Source organism: Nerophis lumbriciformis, linkage group LG22 (assembly GCF_033978685.3).
Source record: "Nerophis lumbriciformis linkage group LG22, RoL_Nlum_v2.1, whole genome shotgun sequence".
Taxonomy (NCBI): Eukaryota; Metazoa; Chordata; class Actinopteri; order Syngnathiformes; family Syngnathidae; genus Nerophis; species Nerophis lumbriciformis.
In genome coordinates, this window is record NC_084569.2 from 19,058,948 (window position 1) to 19,077,938 (window position 18,991).

General features: G+C 38.0%; 1 protein-coding gene across 4 annotated transcripts in view; it reads left to right on the plus strand.

The window, feature by feature from the left end:
• spag9a (sperm associated antigen 9a) overlaps positions 1–11,701 on the plus strand; it is a 48,644-nt gene extending 36,943 nt beyond the window's left edge. For all 4 annotated transcript variants that reach the window (XM_061974111.2, XM_061974110.2, XM_061974112.2 and 1 more), the window contains 3 exons: positions 4,600–4,776; positions 4,922–5,059; positions 6,808–11,701. In XM_061974111.2, the coding sequence (XP_061830095.1) occupies positions 4,600–4,776; positions 4,922–5,059; positions 6,808–6,926 (434 nt within the window). In that variant the 3' untranslated portion in view covers positions 6,927–11,701. The remainder of the gene's footprint in view (positions 1–4,599; positions 4,777–4,921; positions 5,060–6,807) is intronic.
• Positions 11,702–18,991: the final 7,290 nt, after the last annotated feature.

Below are 18,991 nucleotides of genomic sequence, written 5' to 3' on the forward strand. Positions count from 1 at the left end.
TTGGGCTTGTTATAATGTTGGAAAACTACCATCATGCTCTGCTTCATAATGTCACAGTAGACGTTGGAATTCTCTCAATGAACCAGGCAGCACTCATGTAGCCCGAGACCAAGGGTCGGCAACCTAAAATGTTAAAAGAGCCATATTGGACCAAAAATACAAAAAAAATGGTCTGGAGCGGCAAAAATTAAACGCCTTATACAGGTCTTTTAATGAAGGCAACACATGATGTAAGTGTCTATGTTAGCTACTATCAAAATGACTAATTGTCGCAGGCTAACGCAAATCTTCGTTGACTGAAATGTTGACTTTTTAATATTTATTCTACATATTTTTACAACATTGGAAAACATTAGTAAAACAGAGGCTTTCTTAGAGGGTGAGATAACTCCTGGAAATTACTGGCTTAGAATGGCATAGGTGTGTGTGTCCAAGTTAAAGTAATATAATAATATAATGATCTTATTACAATCGTTGCAAGCTGGGTAAGGTTTGCTGTGTTCTATAACAACATGGTACACAAACAACTATCAGAAATGCAGCCAATATTACAAACCGATACTATGTCTTGAGTAGGGTTGCAAAGGGGTGGAAAGTTTCCGGTAAATTTCCGGAAACTTTCCGTACATTTACCACGGGAAGTTAAGCTCAGGAAGTTTGGAAATATTGACCATTTTTTGATTATTCAAAGTTGGACACCATCCATGGGAATTAATGGGAATATATGGGAATTAATAATTATATATTATTGAGCACTTGTCTATATGCTTCTGCATCTTTGTGGCATTTTTGTCGTAGCTCTTTGCACAGTATTTGCAAATGTACAACGCCTTTCCGCCTCCATTGGTTGGGGTAAATTATCTCCACACATCAGATGGTGTACGTTAGGGATGTCCCGATCCAGGTTTTTGCACTTCCGATCCGATACCGATATTGTTTTTGCATTTCCGATCCGATACCGATACTGACCGATACTGGCCTATCCGAGCATGTATTAAAGTTTAAAGTTATTTAGCCTACTTAGTTGTCAGAATCATGTTGAAAAGGGTTTTAGTACTCTTGATAACAACTAGCCAGCTGAATTATGGGAGTTTGAATAATACACAATGGTTGGTAACAAGAAACTGACCTGTTTATTCAAGGATAAACACAAAATAGACAAAATTATACATGACAAGCAGAAATGGCATCATTGAACTAGGGCTGGGCGATATGGCCTTTTTTTAATATTGCGATATTTTAAGGCCATATTGCGATACACAATATATATCTCGATATTTTGCCTTAGCCTTGAATGAACACTTGATGCATATAATCACAGCAGTATGATGATTCTATGTGTTTTGATTGATTGATTGAGACTTTTATTAGTAGGTTGCACAGTGAAGTACATATTCCGTACAATTGACCACTAAATGGTAACACCCGAATAAGTTTTTCAACTTGTTTAAGTCGGGGTCCACATAAATTGATTAATGATACAGATATATACTATCAGATATATACTATCATCATAATACAGTCATCACACAAGATAATCACATTGAATTATTTACATTATTTATAATCCAGGGTGTGGAGGGGGGCGCCTGATGTAAGTGTCAAAAAGACAGCCAAAAGAGTTTGATATGAGAATAAATCTAAAGTTAAAATATAGGGTAGAAATGCACCCATTTGCAGGAAATGTAGTCTTGATTTTCAAAATGTTCTTTCAAGGCTTGCATGTCTACATTAAAACATTCTTCTTCGTACTGCATTAATATATGCTACTTTTAAACTTTCATGCAGAGAAGGAAATCACAACTAAAAAAATCACTAATTTTTTCATACGGTGTTGATGTGGAAATGTTTGCCATTTTGATGGTGTGGAGTCTGGACGTGTGGCACCGAATGGAGATAAGCGTCTCGACAGACGTCACAATATTTGAACAATGATGACGAAAACTGTTGTCTCTGTCGTGTCCGTGTGTCGAAAATTGTTATGCGCTTATTTGTTTATTTGATTTTGTGCGTGGCATAGATTTGCCATGCGCAGAGGACGCTTGAGCAGGCGCGCACCTTAGCGGCTGCGCTAGCATCACAGCTAACGTTAGCCATGCCGCTACCTCGCTCTCTGCTGGGAGAGGACGTATACGTATGTGACGTATGACGTGACAGTATGTTACGTGTGTAAGAAGGTGCGCTCGCTGTCTGTGAGAGGGAGACACAGGAAAGAGTGAGAAGAGCCTGTCGTGTAATGCCAGCAGCTAAAAGCCACTGCGTGAGAATTGTGGATGTGTTGAAGGTGTGCTGGAAAATGCGGAACGGAAATTACGGAGCAGCAGAAAAGTGGAATGTATTATTTAAATAGGTGCGTTGGAAAACACGGACCGGAGTTTTTTTATAAACTGGATCTGGATCGGCATTTTCCCATGCCTTGCCGATACGCAATTTTTGGCAAATATCGGCATCCGATCCAAATATCGGATCGGGACATCCCTAGTGTACGTGGCATTATTCTGTTTGTATTTATGTATTCTTGTAAAACACTAATGCAATGCCACTCACAGATATAAATAGTCAGCTAAACAATTGGAGTAGTCTTTAAAAATATTTTACTGATGGACAAATGAATAGAAATAGGCTAGATGAATAAATGGAGACTCAATCAGCATGCTAAATCAAACTATACCCTACATTCTTGTATGACAACAGAATGGCTAGCAGAACAAAAGGCAGAGGAAACTACACGTTTTGATTTAGTATTTGCTGGTTGAACTTTACAGATCACAAAAAAGGTAAATTCGCATCGCTAACGTTGTTAGCATAAATGAATGGGATTTAACATAGAGAAAATTAGCATCACGGCAAACGGATAAATATTTTTGGTTCATTATGAGACTGTGGTGGTACATAAACCTAGCTAGCTAGAGATATTGGCCCCAAAATCATTTAACAAGTACAGGAACAGCTAGCTAGCTTGAGTGGAAGTCTGCTGGAGTAGTCTACAGTCATACAGTAACAAGCAATTACACCTCTATTAAACGTAAATACCATACATCAAATATATTTACCCCAGTAATATCATCAAAACTTACATGACTGGATAAAGTCTTTGGGCTCAAATACTAGTGTGGTCTCAATAGCCCTGCTGTAGTGTGTAGCATGCTGGGAATTATCTTTGCATGTTATGGAAGAATGCACTGCACATGTGATGGAGGAATGCACCGTTAAGGGTTGAAATTCTACTGAATTTGCATTAAATCAGGTTGTTTTAGCTAGTAATCATGCTGCAAGATCTAGCATGTTGCATTCAATGTTTATTCCCATTAATTTCCCATTAATTTCCGTTAATTCCCATATATTCCCGTTAATTCCCATGGAAAGTTTCGAACTTTGAATATTCCCAGAATTTTGCAACCCTATCAAATCAAATCAAATTAGTCTTGAGACATGAAAATATAAATTATATACACAGAGGAAATAAGTAAAGGAAATTAAATGCGCTCAAATATACTCAAACAAGGCATAATGATGCGGTATTGGTTTGAGTTTATTTCAAACATACATACCGGTACAATATATACATAAAGCTAGCCTAAATAGCATGTTAGCATCGATTAGCTTGCACTCATGCACTGACCAAATATGCCTGATTAGCACTCCAACAAGTCAATAACATCAACAAAGCTCACCTTTGTCCATTCACGCACAGCATACAAAGTTTGGTGGAAAAAATGAGACAAAGGAGTTGGTGGCATAAAATATGTATTTCTGTGGCAGCGTCGGAGAAAGTTGTACATGCAAACAAATTACAGTGAGTTCAAGGACCGCCAAAATTAGTAGGACAAAATGGCAAATACTCTTATCAGTGAAGCATGTTTAATATAAACAGTGGGATTTCTAACAATTAGGGAGGTTTGTGTCATGTTTGTCCTCCTACAGAAACCATGTTAAAACAAAAAATATATATTTTTCCCCCAGCTTTTTCCATTTATCATCATACATTTTTTAAAAAGCTCCAGCATGCTCTAGAACCGCGGGTTGCCGACCCCCGCCCAAGACCAAGATGCTACCGCCACCATGTTTGACTATATACTAGACACACTATTCTTTTGTAGCTATTTACACAATAATAGATTTTCATTGGATCGTACATCCATACTGCTGTACACTGACTACTTTAATGTATATCTAAGTTTAATGTATATGCAATTGTCCATTAGAGAAGATATACTGTAATGGAACTGTATTTCTGCTTTTCTCTAAGTCTCATCAAGCATACATCATGTCGAGGACGAGTCTAAATGCAACAACTGTCACACCTGAGGCTCCCTGAATAAAAGATGATGGGTTGCCATGGATACAAGAGCTTGCAGCCACTGTCTGCTTAACCATCAAATTTAGTGTCTTTGGATGTTTATCTCAAAACAGCACAATCTCATTTGTTTAAAGAGAAGAAAAACCTGACTGATAAAGAATCAAGCTTGTTGAGTGCTTCAAATAGACCTTCAATACTGTTTAGATCTGCTTTTGTCCCACCACTTTCATTTCACTTAATGCATGCACCACAATCGATTTAAAAATGTGTAGTTTTACAAGTTTCCTCTCATCCTACAGCCAACAAGACGTTTGGAAATGCTCCAAATCGGCCTGGCAGTGCCGTACGGGTATACAGTGACGACGGAGCAGATGGCGTCCTGCCAGCTACCTTTGTGCCGTACTGTTCCATGGCTCACGCCCAGCTCTGCTTCCACGGACATCGAGATGCCGTCAAGTTTTTTGTCACTGTGCCAGGTGAGCGCCAAGTGATGAGAGGACTAAAATAGACTGCAATTTCAGACAGCCAATTGAAATTGGTAGCGGCTGTCACGCCAGCTGTGGAAAAAATGCCTAGACAAAGTTAGTAATATGTCATCACCTCGCATCGTATTTCTTTCAGGCCAGGCAATGCCACCTCCAGGTACTGCTGATTCAGGCTCTGATGACCCTCCGTCGGAATCCTCAGACACAAACCCCACGGAGCCCAAAACGTACTTGGTGATGAGTGGAGGAGAGGGCTATATTGACTTCAGAATGGGTGAGCACAATAACGACTGCGTGCACGTGTTTTGTATCCATACTTCATTATTATTCGTAACGTAAATACATTTTTTTTAGCACACTAATAAACACAGTGGCAAAACTTTATTCAAGCTGGTACAGTTAAGTCCTCTATTAAGTGAAAGTGACAGTAATATGCATCCCGTCCCATGTATAATATGCCCACCACTTCAAAGAAGACAGCTTTGTGAAATAAATTAAATAGCAGGGTTTCACCGCACATTTTTAAAAACAGCTTGTTTATATTCAAGCTACAGACAAAAACACATGTCTTGTTCCCAGTAGCACTTTTAAACGGTCTAAATCAAGCCATGCTAGATGTTAGGCTGCACACTTCCAATACGAAAACTAGTAATATAATTTTTGATGGGTTCCGAATTTGGTACGTTTATAGGCTCGGACTGAAGTCCGATTCACATTAAATCAAATGGTGTCATATTGCGATACCTTTGTTGCATATCATGTCCGGTTGCAGACTCTTATTGGCTCAAACACTTGGCCGGAACTCAGAGCACACTCGGCCAAATTGCCTCTAGGTAATTTTACAATTTTAATTACAAACTAAGCAAGACGCTCCAAAGTACAGCAAGGTTAAATGTCGTAGCTCGATGCTAATTAATAAGGGATTTACCAAACATGCTACTGATTACCATTAGCGATTTTACAAGGCGATTTCAACGCCTTCAAATTTGGTACTAGGACAACGATGCATGTTACAATCACACAGCTGGTGTGTAATAAGTACAATACTTGTAGGGCTCAACAAAACAAAATACTGGCACATTTAACTTAATGGCAAAGACTACTTCCTGACTAAGGCAACTAGTCCAGAGCTGTGTATACAGATAGAGATTTAGGAGATCCTCTGTTCATCCTCTCTCTGATTGGTCAAAAGCACCTCACGTAACAACAGGGCGCCATTTTGAGGCCAACTTTGAAACCAAGTTGGCCTCACTCTCTATACACTACTCTGCTGTAGTCTATATACTGCTGCCATTTAATGTATTGGAATCTACCATGTATTACAGTACAGTACTTGCAAATAAGTCACAGAAGTGTAAGAAAACAAATAACAGCTGGACAACAGAGTTTAGTACTAATTGTTCTATTTTTTTTTTTAAAAAGCTTTAACAATTAACATTTACTAGCACATACAACAGTATAGAAAATTGGTAATGTTGAGTACCGGTATCGATTCCCAAGTACCGGGAATTGATACCGTATTAATTCAAATGTGAGAGGTACCCACAAAAAATGATAATATATACTATAGTATATTATTGTGGGAGATTTATTTTACATTGTTGAATTACATTCTAATATTAGGACCTAAACCTATATCATATATTGTATGGCTCCAAATAAATAGAAGGTAAGTTAATAAGGTGCAAACATAGCAAGCATCTGGTGAAAGAGCTAAGGTAAGTGACAACCATTATGTGCTTCTCTGTGCACTGAATGCCTTTCACTGCATTCATCCGACTGAAAAGCAAAGCTAATCAGAAACATTGGCGTGTGGGGAGCATGTGACGCATGCAGACCTCTCACTCTGACCGTTAAAGCGTGACGGCGCGTCAAGTCTGCGCCCCTCATCTCCGCCTGACAGGCCAAGCATATTCCGGTTTAATGAGCCCAGTTATAGCAACTGCGGTTTGTTAGCAGCAGCACCATCCTCTTGTCTGCGGCAAATGGACGTTTTTAGCTTTTTGCCATCTGACTCTTCAGGTGACGAAAGCGGAGAGCTGGACGGCGTGTCCGAACCCACGTCCGGCCAGCAGTCGGCGCCAACCAAGGCTGAGCGGAGCCACCTTATCGTCTGGCAGGTGGCGACCTCCGTTGATTGAACCACTGCCACACATGGACCACCCACTTTAGCCCCCGGCATGCGCGACTTCAGTTTTTTAAATATTTCCTTCACTACTTTATAAAAAAAAAAAAAAACATTTATTTTATAATTAGCGTTTTTGTACAGTATGTTCCTAAAGGAAATAGGGATGTTTGCGTCCAGGAGGTTGGAGACACTGTGGCGACTAGTGTGGACAATTTTAAAGGACGACGCCATTTCACGCTGGAGGACGCTTGAGGCATTTTTTGCAGACATGGAAGAAAAAAAGGGATTATCTAAGGTATTATTTCATATTTACACATGACAAAACTTTAACGTTTGTATACCACACGTCTCAGTGTCAGAGCTCAGGTGTGCGCGTGTGCATGTGTGTGTGTGTGTGTGTGCGATCATCTCAGTTCACTGCAGGACGTAGAGTTTAGGCATGTCGTGTTCTTCCCATTTCACAGTGGTACAATTTGGTACCGTAATGTGATCTTGGCGCCTTCTCCGCCTGTTGACAATAGGACCAAAGTGTGCTGCGTTCTGAAAATATACTTAATTTGTGAGTTCCACCGTACAATATATCTATCAAGAAAATAATTACAATTATTTTCCTGAGATAGATCATTAAAACTAAGGATGGACGTATTAATACATTTGAAGAAACTAAGTTAAAGTTAAAGTATCAATGATTGTCACACACACACCAGGTGTGGTGAAATTAACCTCTGCATTTGATCCATCCCCTAGTTCACCCCCTGGGAGGTGAGGGGAGCAGTGAGCAGCAGTGCTCGGGAATCATTTTGGTGATCTAATTGCCAATTCCAACCCTTGAGTCTGACTGCCAAGCAGGGAGGTAATGGGTCCCATTTTTATAGTCTTTGGTATGACTCGGCCGGGGTTTGAACTCACGACCTACCGATCTCTATCACAATGCCACTGAGCAGGTGCAGTACTTATCTGCAACCGGCGCTATTTAGTATGTGTGTAATCTAAAAATATTTATAAAAGATACAACAATCAGCAGTTATATTTCCAATTAGGTGCTCAACAAAATTGTGTCTCCAGTTGATGCACAGATGAGTGTATACGGACTGCGAGTCGTGCACGTAGGCCTGGGCGATATTTCGATTTTGACGATATATTCGAGGTTTTTACTATTGCAGACGATTTAAAAACCAAACATCGATTTTTTTCTCTTCTTGCTCTGACATACTTTTTGCCCCTTTGCACCTTTGGTTTGGCGGCAACACGCGTAGAACAAGTGACTGCACGCTGCAAAGTTTGTTTCAAAAAGAGAGGATCCCAACAAACTTATTCTTGCATCTGAAACCGAAGCCTCCAGTCGAGTGCGGTAAATACAACTCTTTACAAGGCAAAGAAGACTGCATGAACAAACTACGGGCTAAAAATGCATCTTATTGTGATGGAATCGTTTCCACCAGGTATGTATGATGAGGAAGAAGCACAATGCGTAGAGCGATCACTAAAGCAGTGACTCTGCACATCGCCTAGATCAGGGGTGTCAAACGTACGGCCCGTGGGCCGGATCAGGCCCGCAAACAGGTTTTATCCGGCCCGCGGGATGAGTTTGCGAAGTATAAAAATGAGCCGAAATTATTGAATTAAATAAACCGCTGCTCTAAATGTGTCCACTAGATGTTGCAATAACAATTTTTTGTATCTTTGTAGATTATGCTACATATGTAAAAAAAACACATGATGTTAGTGCACCAGTCCAGGAAAATGAGCAAACTACATAAATAACATCCTGTAATTTGATTTTGATATTTTTTTTATCTTGATGGATTGAAAATTAACACCAATGAGTTGACTGAACATTATCACAGAATTTATTCAGAAAGTATAAATAACGACAAATAAAGATAGAATGCACGCAACATGTAAGTGTAAAAAAAAAAAAAACATCATTATGATGTGTACATTTCCAGAATGCGCTTGTTCTATTTTTAAACAAAGAAAACAATCTGAAGCTGTCTTTATTTTTAAGTTATTGTGCCGTGATTTTACCAGTCCGGTCCACTTGGAAGTAGATTTTTCTCCATGTGGCCCCCGATCTAAAATGAGTTTGACACCCCTGGCCTAGATCTTTGAATGAAAAATCCTGCCTTTATTACGAAAACTATTATATAGTCTTCTAAATGTTTTAATTGATTATTTATTTGCATACATCGTATAATACTATATTTTTATTTACAGAAGTATTTTATTCAAGACAGTAATTTTAAGTTTGTACTTCACTGATCGCAATGTTGGAGATTATTTATTTGCATGCAATGTGAGATGTAACATTTTTGTTAACATAACTATTTTATTCAAGACCAAAGTATTGCTTCCCAGAGGAAGCTCATGATTTAGTTTTTTAAAAATATTTCCATAAAAATTACAATTTATATTTAGTATAAAAAAAACATTACACAAATCAGAATTTTGCTAAGAGTAAGATGCAGTGTCATTTCAAACTATTAGTTTTGATCAAATAAAATAAACTTGCTTTGAATTGTCTCTGTCATTTGATGGTTTCTTTAAAAAGTAGGGGGGGGGGGGGGGGGCGTAAATCGGTAAGATTTTATTTTTAGTCCCAATCGCCCAGGCCTTGGTGCACATGAAGTGAATTTAATTTTGAGTTTTATTTCGGCAAAATGTATTCTTTAGATTTGTTTACTGGTCAACTTTTATTGGTGAACCAGCGTTCAAGACATTCCCGTGTTTGTGCGTGGGATTTTGTTTGTCTGTGTGTGTGTGTGTGTGTGTGTGTGTGTGTGTGTGTGAGTCTGCTCTGCAAGTCTAAGTTGTTTCCATTTGTGTGAGAGGATTTCAGTGCTTCCTCTTCTTGTTTCATCGACACTTTATCATGTTAGATTAGATGAGTTTTCATAGATAAGGGGTGGCATACATCAGTAAACCGGGCCCACAGAAAATAAAATACAGTTGGGCCTTCCCCCAAACCCCCAATAAACTGTATTACTGGATGATATTTTCTGGTGTTTCCTGAACAAGGGGTGTTCCGATACGATAATGATATCTGTTCGATATCAGCAAAAAGATAATTATTGGATATGGAACTTTCCGATACAAGCAGTCCTACAGCCAGTCAACATCTAAATGTCCTCCAATAAACACACAAGATTGCTCTTGTACTTTAGTCAAGTCATTTAGGTTATAGGCTATTAGGAGGGAGCAGCTACACGACAGCTAAGCACACCATAGCACTTAAGTTAGACATACACAAAGTCTCCAAACCAGAAGCGTATTAGAAAGTATCCTGTAACAAACGTGTCCACATCAATCTATTTATTGCGTCACAAGCTTAACTTCATGGACTATTGTGGCCACAAGGTGTCACCAAAAAAACAATTACCACTCTTCAATTTAAAGATCGCATGGGTCCATTCTAGTCCATTTTAAGAATACATTGGTTATAGGGCTGCAACTAACAATTAATTTGATAATCGATTAATCTGTCGATTATTACTTCGATTAATCGATTAATAATCGGATAAAACAAACAAACTACATTACTATCCTTTCCAGTATTTTATTGAAAAAAAACCAGCATACTGGCACCATACTTATTTTGATTATTGTTTCTCAGCTGTTTGTACATGTTGCAGTTTATAAATAAAGGTTTATAAAAAAAAAAAAGCCTCTGCGCCTAGCATAGATCCAACAAATCGATGACTAAATTAATCGCCAACTATTTTTATAATCGATTTTAATCGATTTAATCGATTAGTTGTTGCAGTCCTAATTGGTTAGTGTTTTTCATACATACCATTGTTCTCTGAGTAATTTCACTTGATCTAACCTTTTGTAGCAATTTCCCACGGCAAAATAAAGTACGTACATTTCCTGCTGATATCGTATCGGATCAAAACAGGTATTGGCCATTAACCAACGTGCCATCGGAAGTGTAAAAAGCTGTATCGGGACAACCCTGATTGGAACTAAAAAATATGTTTTCTTTAGCTCACCCACTGAGGTTTGTTTCACAGGTTTGAAAAATAAGATTTGCTCTATTTTTCTCAAGCTGCTGTGCCTCCCACTTTTATAATCTTTGGATTGATTAGAAGAACAATAACCCAAACTACAGCTCTCATGTGCCAATAATGCGTGGGCCCTGAAAAGGAAGTAGAACGACTACTATAATCAAGTAAAGGTTGAATAGGACGTTTTGGCCATGTGTAATATTTGAGTGTGTCAACATTATCTATTGAGGATTTTTTTGTTGTGTTTTTTTTTTTTTTCCTGAATCCGTCTTTTAAATTTTGGAAGTATTTCAAGAGACCAAGTTTGGTCTTAGTCCTATCATTTTGTCTTCTTACCATTCCAGTATTTATTTGCTTTGTATAAGAGCCAACCTTGGTTCAGAATGTAACTTTTTATGAAACCAGGCTTTTTATTGGTAACGATGAGTTTACATGATTGTTCATTTTAAAGCATTAAAAGAAATCGTTTTTGGCAAGCCACCGGATCAAATTTTGCTGAGAGTAACTAAAGAGTTTGATGTTCTAAAGCTATGCATGTTTTTTAAGACCACACTGCAATGTTGGTGTGTATGTGGAAGAGTTTGAAAGCAAAACACATATGTCCGCCCGTTTGTTTGTGGGTGGCTGATTTTTTTTAAATTTTTTATTTCCTATCGTGTTTGCACTTTGTGTGTTTCCATCTGTAAAAAAAAAAAACATTTCTGGATGCCATAACAAGTTTTCCTCCTGGTCAGTGTTTTTGAAATGAACATCATAGCCTTATTTTTAACAATCTATTAAACTCACCAAAATCAACTTGGTGTTGTCCTTCTCTTTATAATAAGACACGGGCATGTTTATGCATATACATTGGATCGCTGTTCATGATATTTTTGTGTGGACTTGGGCAGTGTTTTATTGTTATATGCAACATGAATGACTGGCAGGCAGATGTATGGACACAGTATAGATATACAGTACAGTAGATAAAACATCATTAGTGGGTGAGAAAACGTTCTACCATACATACATATGTATATACATACATACATATATTTTACACACTGTAAAAAAATAAATCTGTAGATTCTACAGTAAAAAAATAATTCAGGTGTTTTTTTTATGCAGAATTACTGTAAATTGAATTTTAAGGTTACATTTTGGTGGCTGAATTGCTTTTTATTACAGTAAACATGTATGGTCATTGTTTGTATTAAAGTTAATGGAAAAAAACCAAAAAAAACACTTGTTTTTCCACTAAAACACTGAGCGGACAGTATTTTACCGTAAAATCATTACTTTTTTCTTCTTTTTTTTTTTAACAGTGGGGGTCATTTTGACGTTTCTATAACTTTCTTCCTTAGTAATATTGTCTATTATAATTTACAAAATGGTCAAGATGTGCAAGGGTAAAATACGGTACAACGAATAAAATCTACTATTGTCAGAGTAATATTGTAACAACTTTTCTAATAATCTTTTAATTTTTTTTGTTGGGTTACAGTTGAGTCCTAAACTTGAAGGAGAAAGAAACATGTTTATAAAGTTAAATGTAATATGTGAGACAAATTATATTTCTCCATACAAAATAAATAATAATATTGTTCATTTTGTGACTTTAATTCATGATTTATATAGTGTACATCAGGGGTGACAAACTCATTCTAGATCGGGGGCCACATGGAGAATTATCTACTCCCAAGTGGGCCGGCCTGGTAAAATCACGGCACGATAACTTAAAAATAAAGACAACTTCAGATTGTTTTCTTTGTTTAAAAAAAGAACAAGCACATTCTGAAAATGTACAAATCATAATGTTTTTTGTTTTTTTTCACACTTACATGTTGCGGTTAATAGTATTATATCTTTATTTGTCGTTATTTATACTTTCTGAATACATTAGGTGATAATAATGTTCATCAGCCAACTCATTGGTGTTCATTTTCAATATATGACAATAAAAAAGTAATATCAAAATCAAATTACATAATGTTATTTATGTAGTTTGCTCATTTTCCTCGACTGTAACATCATGTGGGTTATTTTTTTTTTTTTTTTTTTTTTTTTACATATGTAGCATAATCTACAAAGATACAAATAATTGCTATTGTGACATCTAGTGGACACATTTAGAACAGCAGTTTCATCCATTCAAAAATGTTGGCTCATTTTTATATTTAGCAAACTCATCCCGCGGGCCGGATAAAACCTGTTCAGGCCCGCGGGCCGTACGTTTGACACCCCTGGTGTACATAGACTATAATATATATTTTCTTTATTTATTTGATACATTTTTTGCATTTTAAATTCGTTTTTAATATAGCGGCATTTTATTACATCATGCATTAAAAAAACCTAAATCTTCTTCAAAACAAGCAGCTGCTGAACGTAATATGCGGCTGAAACCACTAGATGGTGCTGTTTTTTAATAAGACAAACACCCTATATCTGTCATATTTACTAGTAAAAGCTGATTTCAACCTATGTAAAATATTTTTTGGGTGTTATTTGTCCGTTTGTTGAACAATAGTACACGACTCTGCTCATGTAAACAATACCTGGCAGAAAACACTTGATACTTGGTGTTCCTGCATTAGCCAGCAGGGGGCAATGCTGTGCAGGGTTCTGTTGAATTGCTACGTCACTGGGTATATAAATATATATATATATATGTACAAAATCCATGAAATTACATCACAGCATAAAACCCATCTTCCGCCTCCTCGCTTTCCCTCCAGCCCTCCTCACCCACCCTCTCCTCCACTTTAGCCATGCGTGGGCAGGCACACACACACACACACACACACACACACACACACACACACACACACACACACACACACACACACACACACACACACACACGCATGCACACACACACACACACACACACACAGGCCTCTGACGTCAGAGAGTGTGTTGTAGCCCATACAGGGGATTCTGAGAACACAACATGCCATGATTATAGTGCCTCACAGCTGACTTGCTGCACACAAAATCTGCTTCCTGTTCCCATATCCATAACGCACATGCACGCTACATCTATCCCTCCTTTTTCTATAGCGCTGATCCTCATTGGGGACATTTTTCACATATTTTGAAGCTATTGTCATTTCCTACCCGGCACATGTTATGCATTGTTCTGCTCATTGAGTGTAACCAGACATTACGTGCATGTTACGTAACATCTTCAGCAGCCTCCTTTTTGTCTATGTTCTGTCTGTCCTTTAAAGGTCTTTGTTTACTTTCACATGAACATGCATTCATCACTTTGTATCTGCATGTTCTTCCACTTTCATTATCTCTCTGCTGTGCTGTCACAGGCATCACACACACTGCAGGGGTCATTCTGTGGGGTCACGGGGGTCTCTGCTATTCCCACTATTATTCTTATCTGTGTAATGTCAGTGAAGGCCGTGTCGTGTTTACATACCACTTCCTCCATCAAATGGTCGTGACGGGCACAGTAGTGAGTGTTTGGTACACTCACTGGCTGTATGAACTGGCTGATACTGCGTTGGAGTTTCAAAATGGGGCCATCTGCTGGATTAAAAAGGCACTACATGAAAACTGCAAGTAAGATTTATAGGTAGCACAAACATGTATATTCTGCACAAATATATAGGAATATGGAACGTGCAACTCCGGTCAATGAGCCAAATAGCAAACAGGAGAAGAAGAACTTTAAAATTATTTGTCACTATACAATCTATGAAACCGATCGCACACTTTGGAAGTTGTCTTTTGAATTACTTCCATTTAGATCACAGGTGTCAAACTCAAGGCCTGGGGGCCAAATCTGGCCTAGCCACATGATTTTATTGTGGATCGCCACTTTGTTTTAAAGTAACTTTTTCCATAATTTTAATGTAGTCCGCCACATCATTTCAGTGGCTCTCCACGTCATTTTAATGTGGTCCACCACATCATTTAAGTGGCCGTCTGTCATTTTATGTGATCGACCACATAATTTAAGCGACTAGCCAGATCTTTTTAATGTGGTCCGCCACATCATTTTATTGTGGACCGCCACTTTATTTTAATGTGGTCCGCCACATCATTTTATTGTGGACCGGCACTTTATTTTAACGTGGTCCGCCACATCATTTTATTGTGGACCGCCACATAATTTTAAAGTGGTCCGCCACATCATTTCAGTGGCTCTCCACGTCATTTAAACGTGGTCCACCACATCATTTAAGTGGCCGTCTGTCATTTTATGTGATCGACCACATAATTTAAGCGACTAGCCACATCATTTAAAGTGATCCGCCACATCATTATGTGACCTGCAACATAATTTTAAACTGGCCCTCCACGTCATTCTATGTGGTCACCACATAATTTATGTGACCAGCCATATCTTTTTAATGTGGTTTGCCATATCATTTTATTGTCTTGCCACTTCATTTTATTGTGGACCGCCACTTTATTTTAAAGTGGTCCGTCATATAATTTTTATGTGGCAAACCACATTATTTTAAATTGGCAAGCTACATCATTTAAAATGATCCTCCACATCATTTAAAGTGATCCGCCATATCATTTAATGTGATCCGCCACATCATTTAATGTGATCCGCCACATCATTATGTGACCTGCAACATAATTTTAAAGTGGCCCTCCACGTCATTCTATGTGGTCACCACATAATTTATGTGACCAGCCACATCTTTTTTACATGATACGCCACATAATTTTATTGTATCTTGCCACATCACTTTACTGTGGACCCTCACTTTATTTTAAACTGGCCCGTCCCATAATTTTTATGTGGCCCGCCACATAATTTTAAAGTGGCCCGCCATATCATTTCAGTGGCTCTCCACGTCATTTTAAAGTGGTCTACCACATCATTTAAGTGGCCGATGTGGCCGTCTGTCATTTTATGTGATCGACCGCATAATTCATGTGACCAACCGCATCTTTTTAATGTGGCCCGCCACATAATTTTAAAGTGGACCGCCATATCATTTCAGTGGCTCTCCACGTCATTTTAAAGTGGTCTACCACATCATTTAAGTGGCCGATGTGGCCGTCTGTCATTTTATGTGATCGACCGCACAATTCATGTGACCAACCGCATCTTTTTAATGTGGTTCGCCACATATTTTTATTGTGTCTTGCCACATTTTATTGTGGATCGCCACTTTATTTTAAAGTGGTCCGTCATATAATTTTTATGTGGCAAGCCACATAATTTTAAAGAGGCAAGCCACATAATTTAAAGTGATCCACCACATCATTTATGCAGCACGCAACATCATTTTAAAATGGCCCTCCATGTCATTTTATGTGGTCACCACATAATTTATGTGACCAGCCATATCTTTTTAATGTGGGCCGCCACATAATTTTATTGTGTCTCGCCACACCATTTTATTGTGGATCACCACTTTATTTTAAAGTGGTCCGTCATATAATTTTTATGTAGCAAGCCACATTATTTTAAAGTCGCAAACCACATCATTTAAAGAGACCCACCACGTCATTTATGCGGCACGCAACATCATTTAGGTTGGCCCTCCACATCATTTTATACGGTCACCACATAATTTATGTGACCAGCCACATCTTTTTTACATGATACACCACATCATTTTATTGTATCTCGCCACATCACTTTACTGTGTACCCACACTTTATTTTAATATGGCCCGTCCCATAATTTTTATGTGGCTCGCCACATAATTCTAAAGTGGCCAGCCATGTCATTTGACGTGGCCCTCCACAATATTTTAAATGGCCCGCCACATAATTTCAGTGGCTCTCCACGTCATTTTAATGTGGTCCACCACATCATTTAAGTGGCCTGCCACTGGCCGTCTGTCATTTTATGTGATCGACCGCATAATTCATGTGACCAACCACATCTTTTTAATGTGGTCCGCCACTTCATTTTATTGTCTCGCCACATCATTTTATTGTGGACCGCCACATTATTTTAAAGTTTTCACGTCCGCTTTCCCACAATATAAACAGCGTGCCTGCCCAATCACGTTATAACTGTAGAATGATCGAGGGCGAGTTCTTGGTTTCTTATGTGGGTTTATTGTTAGGCAGTTTCATTAACGTCCCCCCAGCGCGGTAACAACACACAACTACAGCAGTCATGTTTTCGTCTACCGTAAAGCAGTTCGTCTGCCGTAAACAGCAATGTTGTGACACTCTTAAACAGGACAATACTGCCATCTACTGTACATGCATATGTGACATTAACATCTACGGCTTTTAGAGAATGCAGTGCACAACTGTGCACACAACAAGGAGATGAAGCAGAATGCATCATCAGAGAGGGTGTTCAGCATGGTTAGAAAAATAGTGACAGAGAATAGAACAAGGATGGACAATTCAACCCTTAACTCAACAATGAGTAGATGAGTGTTATGTGTGTGTATATGTGTAAATAAATGAACACTGAAATTCAAGTATTTCTCTTATATATATATATATATATATATATATATATATATATATATATATGTATATAGCTAGAATTCACTGAAAGTCAAGTATTTCTTATATATATATATATATATATATATATATATATATATATATATATATATATATATATATATATATATATATATATATATATATATATGAAATACTTGACTTGGTGAATTCTAGCTGTAAATATACTCCTCTCCTCTTAACCACGCCCCCCCAACCACACCCCCGCCCCACCCACCTCCCGAAATCGGAGGTCTCAAGGTTGGCAAGTATGATTTATGCAGCCCATCACGTCATTTTCAATGGTCCACCACATAATTTAACTGGCCTGCGAAATGCTGGAAATATAAAAGCACCTTTTGGCTAAATGTATTTCTTCTTTCAATTTTGACAGACAAATGTTACACAAGCAATTGCTTATATTCTACACTAGGGGTGTCCAAACTGCCGCCTGCCGTTTTCAATTTGGCCCGCGAGACAGGGACCTGGCCCATGAGGTGTTTCTTATTCAAATTTTAAACATCTGACAAACTGTTCACTGCTTATCTACCCCCGTGATTAAATTAGGTCAATGGCCATGAATAGAGTGTAATATAACACATCATTTACTTTTACGTATATTTCCCAATCCAAGCAACCTTCCCTAGTCATGGCGCAAAAAAACCCCAAAATGCAACCAACACAAATGGCCACACATCAACACAACCTAATCACTGAACTTTGCGGATATTATAAAAACGTCCACGCACCATAATAGATACAAAATTACACCAATTTAAATCCATTACGATGCATGATGGGAAACATTCAAAACACTCTCTCCACACTTATCCATGTTTGGTGCATTTTAGTCACAATTTCTGATTGATTACAAAACTTTAGGGTGGTCGTCACGGAAGTAAACAAGATAAAAGTCTAACTTTTCACACACTCTTAATATCCAATTATATTAAATATTCATTACACACATACCGGTACATGCAGTTGGCTTTCGGCACTCGCTAACATTTTTAGCCAAAAGTTTGGAGACCCCTGTTTTACACTTTAATATTATCTCAAACACTTTTGCTGTACTTAAATATCTGCTTAAGATCTTGGCTTACGATTCCGAAGCAAGTTATCCATCAATTTGTAAAAAAAGATATCAAAAAACGTTACTTTTGCAAGTTGTGTAACAAGGCTTTTTTATATGTGTATACTCATATACAGCATATTCACTGTTACATGAGGCCCTCTGAGGGCAGCCATAATTGCAATGTGGCCCTCAATAAAAATAAGTTGGACACCCCTGATTTAGATTGATGATGGCGACGAAAACCAATATCAAACATGCCACGTCACTCCTCCGAAATTATTCAGTCCGAGCGGTCACTCGAACAGTTTTCCGCAAATAACACACGTGTAATATCACGTGTTTTTTGTTCTTAACGTGACACGTGCGCATTGAAGTATCACACCATGTGTTTCATGATGCATCATTGCTTCACTATCGTTTGACTCATCCCCAAATGCTAAAATAGTCACAAATAATGCCATGCTTAACACATAATCCGTTTGATTACACAGTCAAAGATCATCTATGTGACAGGAGTGTTTTGCTGTTTTAAATAAATCTACTACAAAAAAAAACAACTGA